Genomic DNA, 11,942 nt, shown 5'->3' on the forward strand with positions numbered 1-11,942 from the left:
AAAAAACACCAGCGTTTGCCAACAAATCACCACTGCCTCAGCCACAATCACTGCCCACACAGTATATATATAAAGCTCAATGTGCCCCCCAGGGCACATCCAAGTTGGCAGAACAATTAGTCTTAATTAAGTCAGATTCTCATAATCACACAAAAAATATAGTGTACAAATAAATTCTCGTTGAATAAAAAGTTCATTTCACGTAAAACAAATTTATTTTACTAATTTTTATATTTACATATTTTTAAATATTACTTTTATAATATTATAAAGCATTTCAGAATAAATGTGCGGCAGACGTTCACCTGTGAGTCTGTGACTAGTACATTTTGAACATACAAAACGGCAAGTCCACATTAATCTCGTGCTGTGTCACCACACAAGAAAAAACACCAGCGTTTGCCAACAAATCACCACTGCCTCAGCCACAATCACTGCCCACACAGTATATATATAAAGCTCAATGTTTACTGTTACACCTCCGCCCCTATTCTCTCTCTAGGTTTCCGTACCAGAATTTGCCCCCTTTTTTTTATCTTTTTAATCATTCTTCTATCAATCATTAATTTTATTTTATATTTTTTCCTATTCAGTAATCAATCCCAGTCATTTGCTGTTTACCTTTTGTTTTTTAAAAAGAAAAAATTGAAATTCAGAAAAACCCACAATTGATCAAAGTTAGCAATCTAATTTTCAAACTTTTTAGGGAAAAGTGATTCAGAATCAGAATCCACAATGTTCTGTTTCCCCATCATCGCATTTTTTTCTAAAAGGTACTTCATTTTTTGTACTTCTGTTGGATATGTATGCATATGGTTGAATGTATAGAGAGATGCATATAACTGTATATAGTGATCATATTGGCAGGGTTTTCTTCTTGTTGGATTTTGATGTTCCGTGGAAGTGCGGAATTTGAAATTTTTTTTGGAATGGATCCGGTGGTTCAGCTCTTGGATCGAAGTGGAAAATGTTGTCGAAACAATGCTATTTGTGTAAAAATTTGATTTTTTTGGTTGTTTGTCTGCTTTTCACCTCTTAAATTGTGCTTTTTTTCAATTGATTTTGCATGAAATATTTCAATGTTAGCCCATTCTCAGTTTCCCTTAGCCCATTCTCAGTTTCCCAATTTAGACGGAAAATTTACTGTAATTCACTGGGTTAAACTGTTCTTTCTTGGGGTTGTTCTCATTCCTCATGTGTATCCCAGCGGTAAGAGCTAAATTTGTAGTAAGATCAAATCTTTTTTGGATATGTGACCTTTTTAAAATGGATATGTGTTCCATTTAATGTTAAAAGGATAAATCCCATATCGGTTAAATACTGAAATATAGACCAACTTATAAGAATTTGAGCTACTTTCTTAAAAAGGTTGACCTTTTAAAATGGAAGTCTTAACTTGTAATTATTTCTCTATGAGCAGCTATAAGTTTCTGCTCCAAGTAATTTAAATTTTTTCGAGTTTTCTTGTCCTTCCCAGTCCCGTTGCATTGAGATCTATTTAGCTTTCTTTTTGCACTAGGATAGCACGTCCATGTCGGATACGTGTCATTTCCGAGACCCCTCGGACACTCTAATATAATCATTTCCCTTTTTTCCTAAAAATATAACTAAAAGTTATAACAAATAGATACTCATATTTAAAAGATTTTAACAAAAAAAATTAACAACAAGTATAAAACTAAATTTATAATATATAAATAAAGAATTTAATGAATGTGTCGAAGACGTGTAGTGTCAATACTTTTTTGAAAAATCGCGTGTCGACTTATCCAACCCAGTCGGTGCATCATAGCCGTATAATCACAGACATGGACTTGGAGGTGAATCTGTAATGGGTTTGTAATAAGCCTTTGAATCACATAATTGTGAAATTAAAGTAATAATTGCTTGTTTAGGAATTTGAATGGCTATAGTAAATGCTTTCAAATGTACAGTTGACTCTCTCATGGCCTCATGCCATATAAATTTCAAAGATAGCTACACATCTGAACATTAATGCATACTCAGCTCAGGAATTTTCTTGATGAAACACTTTCACAATCTAGAGTTTGATTTATCTTTTAAGTGTCGACTGGAACCCCAAATGGGGAATTATGGCCAAAGTCAAAAAATATACTTTTGATGTCATTAATGCTCACTGTTCACTTCGCTCTAATTTGGCACTGCTGTATTGTCGTTTACTGTTATATGAAATGCTGAACCATCATACCCGGAGATGTCACTTATTGCATTGTGTAAATTCAGGAAAAAGCACCTTTAAGCCCTAACTGTAGTGTCATGCAGAACAGGTCTTTCCTAATGGTTGAGGTACAAAATAACAAAATAAATGGATGAAGGGACTGCTTATGATCTTCAGAACACTTAATGCACCCATATGTGGAATATCAATTCTGTCGAGTTAGAATGGCCAAAACAAATTCCAACCTTAACTGAACCTGTAAGCCATCAGAGTTTTTTGAAACTATTTGTTAGCTGTGGTTTTGACAATAATAATATGTCAATCCATCTCAGACCATTTTATTGCACTTTTCGTGTTGATTTTCTTCCTTGGGTTTTTGGAAGGATTCATAAATTGCTTGCATGTCAAAACAAAAGGTTATCTGACTTTTGATTTTATTTATTCTGCTTTGTGGGATATCAAGAATTTTGACTTCACTGGTGTCCAGGAATGGAGCATATTGATTCCCAGAAAAGATCATGGTGCAGTGCTTAGACGGAGTGAAGCATCTGCTTTCTGCTGTTGTGAATTGCTGCGATTCTGAAATATATAAGCAACCAGGGGGCCTGGAAAATCCTGAAGCTCTCGCAAGGGAGACTGTGTGTATGTCATTATCTTATCTGAATATTTTCAATTTTTAAGCTGTAGTTGAGTGCTCAATAGTTGCTACCTGCCTCTGTTTTACAATTCTGCTCTTTGTATAGATATCATTTAAATGGGATCTCACAATCAATTTCTTCTTGGTCCCCATCAAATACCTGTTAAAAAAATTGCTGAGAGGATTTATGAGATATTGAAACAGAACTGATGAGCTAGCCAACCTGGCAGTTGCTCCTAAAAATATTCTTGTGCAGATCTGGCAATAATAAACAAATATGCTCACCAAGACAATGAGCCCATAGGGGAAAACAAATGCCCATAAAGGAAATATTAAACGAGTTAGTTGGACTTGCGTCCCTCAATTACGCATCAAATATTTAATATTTCCGAAACTAATCTGTCCTGGGAATAAAGTTTTCAGGTATTATGTTCGGCAGCAGATTTTTGTTGACCGTACTTACATGGAAAACATAGTGGTGGCGAAGTGAAACCATAATCATCTTGTGGTTGGATCTGCCAGCAGGAATAGCAGACCACATTAGTATTAGTTATGTGTGTGGAAATGGATTTGGTTTTACAAATTTAGAAATAATGGGCCGATAACTGTTGGGTGACATTCTTTCGGAGGTTTAGTAGAAAATATTTGTAGAGCTGATAGAAAGATTCATTACATGAAAGGCTAGCACAAAATGCACGAGTTTAATTTTCTGCATATAAGTGAAACGAAGATATGCCCCTTTTCTTGTGGCTGTTACTTGCCTTCCATTCATATTGTGCCAACATTGATGAAGACAGGACCAACCATTTGTAGCAATGTGATCCCCCTCCCACCAGAATGGGGGACATAAATTATTTAAAGCTTTGACATAATTGGAAAAGTGCTGGAAAACAAAATTTAAAAAATTCCAAAAAGGGTTATGATTTGTTATTGAGTAGCTTGTTAGGAAACTTACCAAAGCTAACAGGACATCCCTGGAACATCATTAAGAAGTTGTTTTTGTGGAGGTTGTAGTAAAAAAAATTTAAAAATAAAAAATAAAAAAATTGAGAATTTTGTACCATTAAAGTGTAAGAATGGGAAAAATAATAATAATAATAATCTTCTTATTTATTAATATCTTTTTTGTATGTCAGCTGGGCATACTCTTGATATAGAAACTGAATTGGCTGAGCCTCTAACCCGATCCCATTTTCATGAGTCAGTTTCGTAATAAGAATGATCGTCTATAATCCCAATGATGGATTGTATTTTAGCCTTTTAGGCATAGAAGTATGAATATTAGTAAGGAAACAGGCTTGAGAGAATTTAATGCATAGGAGCTGGTCGGATGAAATGAGAAGTGCTTTATGTGGCAAAAAAGATACCTCTATAAAGTAAAAGTGCAAGTTATACGATATGCTTCTTGTACCAACTATGATTAATGGTATCGACTGTCTGGCTATTAAGGACAAAATGTCTATAAAAATGAACCAAGAGGAATGATGATGTTAAGATAATTTATGTGATCTTACGAAACTAGATAATTTATGTGATCTTACGAAACTAGATAGAGTAAGAGATGAAAATGTATGCCAAAAATGAAGCTGGCACCAATTGAGGGAAAATTGAGGGAATGATGAGTTAGGTGGTTGAGCTGTGTCTTGCTTAGACCCAAAGAAGCTCCCATTCACAAGAACTGTGCGGTACTAATAGAACAGGTAAGAGGAAGAGCTAAATTAGAATTAACAAGCTGTGATGCAGTTATCAATACTTTGCTTGCATTGCATCTTTATGTAGAGACAGCTATAGATCGAATGGAATAACGAAAAAGGATTCATATAATCGACCCCAAATTCATTGAGAATAAGGCTTTATTTGTGGTTGTTGTACCATTATTTGTAATCAGTCAAAGTGCAATTTCTCTTGGGATTATTTTCCCAATGGTGTTTTTTTTTGTAATTTTTGAGGCTGTTGTTTGGTTTGTCAGGAATTAAATTTAAGCTGAAGAGCAAAAGTAACTGTCAGCATGGCACTGCATATTTTTTCTTATAACATGTAGTGCAATTGGTCACGGAGACTAAATGCAATATCATCCTGCAGATTGTGTCTAATTTCTGATTGTGTGTTTCTTTAATTAAGAACTGTGATTTTCTTCTAATTAGGACTTCTGTTTTGAAACTCAAATGCAGTCAGTGTCAGTGAAATAGAAGCATTGTATGAATTATTTAAGAAGATCAGCAGTGCTGTGATTGATGATGGGCTCATCAACAAGGTAACAAATGTTATCTATTAGGCTTTAGTTAAATTTAGTTAATTAGTTACTTTATTTCTTTGCATCCTCGTATCAGTATCATAAATTACATTTTCCTTGTGATTATTATTTTGTCTCTGGTTCAGTTACTGAATCTTCGTTTGGTATTTTCTGCTTTCTTCATTTTCAGGAAGAGTTCCAACTTGCTTTATTTAAAACAAACAAAAAGGAGAGTTTGTTTGCTGATCGGGTTAGTTTTCACTTGTTGCGCAAATTAGTTGATACATCCAATGTCCATCGTCAAAGCCATTGTGTTATGAATTTATTTTCTCCCTAACACATCCTAAGCTGCATACTTGTTTGAGTGGGTGTGTGTACCTAATTGAGACGTTGAACTTTTTGGAAGTCTGGGGAGGTCATGCATTTGCTCCCTAGTGCTACTTCAATGGGTGTGTTGCCTTGTTGAGTTTCTGATAATGGTGTTGCAGGAGCCTTTTTGATTGCTATTTACCTCAAAATCTGTTTACACTCCAGGTATTTGATTTGTTTGACAAAAAACACAATGGGATATTAGACTTTGACGAGTTTGCGCGCGCTCTTTCAGTCTTTCACCCCAATGCTCCCATTGAAGATAAAATTGATTGTAAGTTTCATCCTTTTATGCTGTTATTTCTCTACCATTTTTACTCTTTATTTCTATTTTCTTAGACTTTCGCTTGTAAAGCAACATAGCATGCTGGTGATTTTAATTGTCTATTTATGCAATTTGGTTTATTTATTTATTTTCATTAAACCCGGGATTACATTCTGACGCTGGTATTGATTCAAGCTGGTGATGCCTGACTTTTTCCCTTGCAGTTTCATTCCAATTATATGATCTCAAGCAGCAAGGATTCATTGAAAGACAGGAGGTAATTTTGAAGATTTGACAGAGTCCATCTTTAAATATTGTATTCATTGTAGTTTTTGTACAAATATGAGGGTGATTTTACTTTTACAAGGAAAAAGGAGTTTAAAATTTGCCTTTTATGGTAATTGGGTATTCCGTTTTACAATTTCTGGTTCTTTTAAGTTTGGGTTGGGGATGCTGCTGGATGATAGCTAAGCTCTATGGCAGCAGTAAGTGTCCCAGTTCAGAACTCAATACGTTTCAGATTTTGATATTTCATTGTTTCCTCGTAGGTAAAGCAAATGGTAGTGGCCACACTTGCAGAATCTGGCATGAATCTTTCTGACGATGTAATAGAAAGTATTATCGACAAGGTGAACCTCTAGGCTGGTTGATTTTGTTCAAATCTATTTCATTTCCATGCTTAGTTGAGGTTTATTTCTTTTTCGCTTTATTTTTCAGTAAGTGGGCATTTTACTTCATGAATTGGAAACTTGTATTTACATTGATATTCTCTTCTTCCAAGCAATATAACTGACACATTCTTTGAGGATGGAGCACTCAAGAATGCTTCACTTCAAAGTGACTGTATGGATTTCTGAGTGGCAAAGAATGAAAGAGATCTAACTGGAAGATGAATATTATACCCAATTTCTTGCATTTCTACCGCAAGTCATTATTTAAGAAAACTGACTTTGGAACTTCTGGAATAGGGTTCTTGCGGGGTCAAATCATGTGCTTTCCATGTCAAAGCCATTCTTACTGATTTGGTAGGTAACTAATAAAACTCTGGCATTAGGACTTCTTGGGGGTCCATATAAAGCCATGGTAGTGCACCTAATTTATAATAAGGGATTCAAGTCTTGAGTTCGTACAGACCTTTTGAAGCTTTCTATAATACCAGATGCAATCAAACCCTGATTGTGCTGGCATGAATACCTTGGAATGAGTTTCCACAATTTGCCCATGAACACAGGTGCTAATCATGAGATGATATATCTCTTCTTTGTTTCAGACTTTTGAGGAAGCTGACACCAAACATGATGGGAAAATTGACAAAGAAGAGTGGCGGAATCTTGTAATGCGACATTCATCTCTCTTGAAGAATATGACTCTTCAATACCTCAAGTAAGTTTGCATATCTCGATGTGATTTTATGACCTTTTGACATTTTTGGTAGGGAGAATTGGATAGTATTGGACATATTAAAAAAGAAAAATAAGTTAGAATCTTGTTCATTAAACTGTCAAGAAGTCCAGTATTTCTTACCAAAGATACACTTTAAGTTGGCCTCTCCTTACAATTGATCACTTAGCAGGCCCAATCTGAAATCGATGAGTTTCACTAGATCTATTGAAATTGAGTTTTCGATTATTATGTGCCATTATGGAGTCGCATGCATCCAAGTTCACAAGGGACACGGGCACGGGGCCTTTTCGAGTTGTCTTTAATGGATCCAATATTACATGCTCCTCCAACACAAAACATACGCACACACAAATGCAAACAAGACTTTTAATGTTGTCAGGGGGTTAGTTTCTGTGGAAGTGGGATTGGGTGCATTCATTGACAGACTCATTATATCCTGACTTTTATTTTCCGACAGTACTTCTATGCTTTTTGTCATCTCATTTTTCATGGAAATTAAATCTGGTGCTAGTGACGGCTTTTATTTTCTCTACCAAGCATCAGTAGTGTTATAAGGATTTGCCTCACATCTCTAAAAGCATATTTAGGTTTAAAGAGCTTATACAGGGGTAATTCTTGCTAGTAAAACTAGAATTCTTCTTTCCCAGTTAATTTGCAACTTTGAAGCATTGAACTCTATTTCTAGGCCACAAAATCTGATTTTTCTTTAATGGACAGAGACATTACCACCACATTCCCGAGCTTTGTATTTCACTCTCAAGTCGATGATACCTAAATTCAAGAGGTCTCTAGTCTCTCAGACCCAGGAAGTAATGGTTTTTCACATCTAGACAATATTTTGTTCTGTGTTCGAGGTCTACAAAGAAAAACATCTGCCTATTATGGTGATTGGGAATTCTTTTGTTCATTTGATAAGTGGTGAAATGATGACTTTATATTTCCTTTTTCTAAGACTAAACATTGTAGTTATTATGTATTAGGCTTTTAGTTTGAACCAATGCTCTGTATATACTCTCTTTGGTTTGGCTTTAAATTGGAGAAAATGAATGAGGTATATAAAACATTATTTAGCTGGCAAGAATGCAGCGTGGTGCCTCTTTGGTACACTTTTAATGTTGATTCGAAACTTTCTCGTGGAATAGCAGCGAATACAAATAAGAGAAACTTTGGTATAGTCGAGTTCAAGATATTAGAAACTCTCTTTCCTATCGGATTAAGATTCTTGTAAAATTAACGTACACGAGATTACTTTCAAGATAAGGAGTTGTAGAAAGTCACAATAACATTTTGAGAGATTTAATTTGGTAGGTCCCAAATTGTTGAATTGTATGAAAACAATCATAGAAAAGGAACATGAAAAACGAAAATATAATCATTGAGAATGAAAATGTGCATTCAATCCTGTGATATTGAATCACTCGAACACATCTTACCCGAATATTACAGTCCATCTGGCAATTCACTCCGCCACCATGAAAAATTGTCACTTTTGAAACAAGAGAAGGAGAATGTGTACATGGATTAAATGGGATGTCATAAATATAGTTAGGATTTTAATAAAATTTATGTAAGAATAATTGGAGTTGTGAAAAGTGACTTACCCTTATCACAATGTTATGTTAGACAATGTAATGGACCTGCTTGACTCCCTTGATGCCAAGTAATTTTTGGTTTATAAGGTCGTCACTCTACTAATTTTCCAACATATTTTTCGATTATTGACATTTTAACATCAATGAGTTAGTTTAGTTTCATCATTGATGCTTCTACGGAACCAAAAAATTCATCTGAAATTCAGGAAAGAAATTAAGTGTGATTTAAACTTGAAATTATGTGAATCTCAAGAAAATAAAAATAAATAAAATAAAAAATAAAAACTGAAAACCATTTGCAAAATTTAATTAGGTTTCGACCTCCACTGCAATTTTCTATATTTGTACCCTGTTAATAGGACCACGCAAATCAATAACCGTTTCTCAACTGGCCAGCAAGTCAGAGAGGAGTGTGAGTAGGTGGGTTAAAAAAAATTTATATTTAAATTTCGATTTTGTTACTTTATTTTTATTTTTTTTAATTGTATTGAAAATATGTATTATCAACAAAAATTTGAACTTTTACTTGCGACATAGATGGAAACAAATCGTTGGAGATTAATGTGTAAGAATTGGTTCAAATAATTAACCAAAAATTGGAAAATAAAAATGTGTGTAAAAGTAGAAAATGAAAAGGTGTGACAACGTGTCAAGTTCGAGCAAATATTCGAACTTGATCCGATGGTCAAATAACAAAAGTAAATAGATCAACTTATTCTACTTGTCGAGTAGATCGTCATGGTATATTTGAAATTTCGAAACCAATTCCGAATGAATGAGAAATTGCGGATCAAAGTTGAAAGAAATGAAGTGTTGCAACTTTTCGAAAGGATGCATGTTTTGGCCAAGTGTTGTAACTTTTCGAAAGGATGCATATTTTGCCCCACACTACTTCATTTGCACCCTTTTTATATCTATAAATAGGACCCTAGGGACAGTTTTGGGTACACCAATTGCATTGAGCTTCATTCTCTTCTTGCAATTCTCTCATTTCTAATTTCATAGCATTTTCATGTATTTCCTTGGTAGAGAGGAAATTTCGTTCGAGTTCGCTGGTTGAAATCATTTGGAGTGCTCCCATGGCTTGACGTTGTCGTTATATTTTGGGAGATGATTGTTGGAAAATCGTTAGCACCGATGCGGGGCAAATTCATTTTAATGAAGGAATTATACTCGCCTCGGTCAATCGCATCACTTACATCTAATTTTTTTTTATTTCATTTCTACTTGATTTTAGAAAATAATTAATTTTATTTATATGGATTATGCAAGGTTCGATATGAAGAATCACATGTTTTAATTCAAGAACGGAAATTGTCAGATTCAATAATCATTGGTTAGTTTCTCAAATTCTATTTTCCTTGTTTCGATTTCGTGAACGTGTAAGTTACGTTTTATGAATATAATATGCACATAATCGGTGTATTTCTCAACATAATGTGCTATAAAATTGAAACTAATAGAATTTCAAAGAAAAATGTCAAGAAGCATTTGCACAAATTAAGTGCGTATCAAGATAGATGGAAATAAAATGAGCCGAACTAATTGTTTTGTGTGTGTGGATTTTTATTATTATTTTTAATATACAAATTTTACGTAATTATTTTTTTTGGCTCGTGCCGATGCTCAAGGGTGCGTTGGTCGATATGTCACATGGCTTTTCACAAATCGAGCCTTCCAAAATGGACCAACTCAATTATATTAGAAAATCTCACATTTTTCTCATATTACATAAAAAAAAAAAAAAAGGTTTGAAAAGAAGGAAGTTACTTATCGAAGATTAATAATTTAATACACGTGTTAAATTTGTTAATTAGTGAATGACTTGATTCTTGTGTGATAAACACGATTATGAGGTGAACCTACCAAATTCTGGATTAATTTGGCCTTCCTAGTTCCTACTATCTATAAAGATCAAAACATTATTTCTAGCCTACCCTCGTTAAATATCTTAGCTCAATTTTGAGATAAATTGATGAAATTGATAAAAGTTGTGTGACTCATAAAATGAGTGGATAAAATTAATTATTCATTTTGCTTAATTTTTATTTTATTTTATTTTATTTTTTTTAACTAAATGGGACTTATCCTGTAAAACAAGTTGCTTGAGCTAGTACCAAAAATTAAATCTTCTTTATGGTCCAACGTTGTTTAAGCCTTTAAGGGCCACAAAAGTGTGGGGCAATGGATTGAGTTGTCAACATAAAAGCATAATAATTGTACAAGTAACAACTCAATGAAATTTTCTTCTTTATTTCAAAGGGAATGGGGTGGTTGGGTGCACATTAAAAAACGTGTCAATATAAAGATCGAAAATACGATCTTGAAACCCACCCCACCCCCCCAAAAAAAAGAAAAATGCCTATAGTTAGGTGATGAGTTGATATTTGTTCGTTTTTGCTATGTGAAATTATTCTTATAAACCATTCTAGAAAATAAAAAAGCATGGAATATATGAGGACACGAGATTGAGAGAACGATAGAACTTAAGGCTATTTTTTAACTCAAAAATTTAGATCTATATGCTTGATAAGGTTTCGGTTGTATCATTTAAGTTTGGCTTTGAAGACAACTTAAGACAATTGACTTAGGATCGAATCCGTAACAAATACCCCCAAAAAAAAAAAAAAATCATTTGTGCATGGTAAACAAGACTTATTTACGGAATGTTCACAGCTTGGCTGACTTGTTATTTGTTCCACGCCTTGTGTATTTTTTTAGAAGTGGTAAGATTGACTATCCTATCAAAGCAAAAGGAATGTTAGGTATGCAATAATACAATCGCCAACAAAAAAATTTCTACTTCTTTTCCACAAAATTGGTCGACGATGGTATTTAGATAAAAATCTTAATTTCTTGTGTCTAAAACTTTGGCGCAGTTTTTAGCTTCGATTCTCTCTTGAAGATCTAATGAAGAAAGAGTCGTCGGTATATCGCACATAACAAATCCACACGACTTTTAGTTTCTGTACTGTCGTTGGAAACCAGGTTGATCTACGTTGGTTTCCGGGCACCAAAAGAGGCTACACTTTAGCATTTTATGATTGGTCCATTCTATGTAACTATTTGTCGTAACAGACAGGTAATCCACAAAATGTAGACTACTCAGATCCATTAAGGAGTCATCCGCAAACCGCTAAAAAAAAAAAAAAAAAAAAAAAAAAAAATCAATTAAAAGTCATCCCTGGACCCTGATTATCAGTTCATAACCATGTACATGTATTACTATTGTAATAAATTAAATAGGAAGCTTTTAAGCTATT

At 34.0% G+C, this 11,942-nt stretch overlaps 1 protein-coding gene across 7 annotated transcripts; it reads left to right on the plus strand.

The window, feature by feature from the left end:
* Positions 1-372: 372 nt before the first annotated feature.
* On the plus strand, positions 373-8,165 carry LOC111387906 (calcineurin B-like protein 2). Of its 7 annotated transcripts, none has more exons than XM_023012516.1 (11): positions 373-773; positions 853-992; positions 2,667-2,821; positions 4,988-5,070; positions 5,240-5,299; positions 5,584-5,692; positions 5,908-5,960; positions 6,232-6,312; positions 6,652-6,708; positions 6,954-7,066; positions 7,805-8,165. In XM_023012516.1, exons 3-11 carry the CDS (start codon positions 2,698-2,700, stop codon positions 7,860-7,862), a joined length of 738 nt encoding a protein of 245 aa, XP_022868284.1. In that variant the 5' UTR covers positions 373-773; positions 853-992; positions 2,667-2,697; the 3' UTR covers positions 7,863-8,165. The 7 variants fall into 7 exon arrangements, with proteins under 7 accessions (XP_022868284.1, XP_022868283.1, XP_022868285.1 ...); XM_023012515.1 differs by having other exon boundaries at positions 868-992; XM_023012517.1 differs by having other exon boundaries at positions 868-969.
* Positions 8,166-11,942: the final 3,777 nt, after the last annotated feature.

This window comes from Olea europaea, unplaced genomic scaffold, assembly GCF_002742605.1.
Source record: "Olea europaea var. sylvestris unplaced genomic scaffold, O_europaea_v1 scaffold437, whole genome shotgun sequence".
NCBI classification, from domain to species: domain Eukaryota; kingdom Viridiplantae; phylum Streptophyta; class Magnoliopsida; order Lamiales; family Oleaceae; genus Olea; species Olea europaea.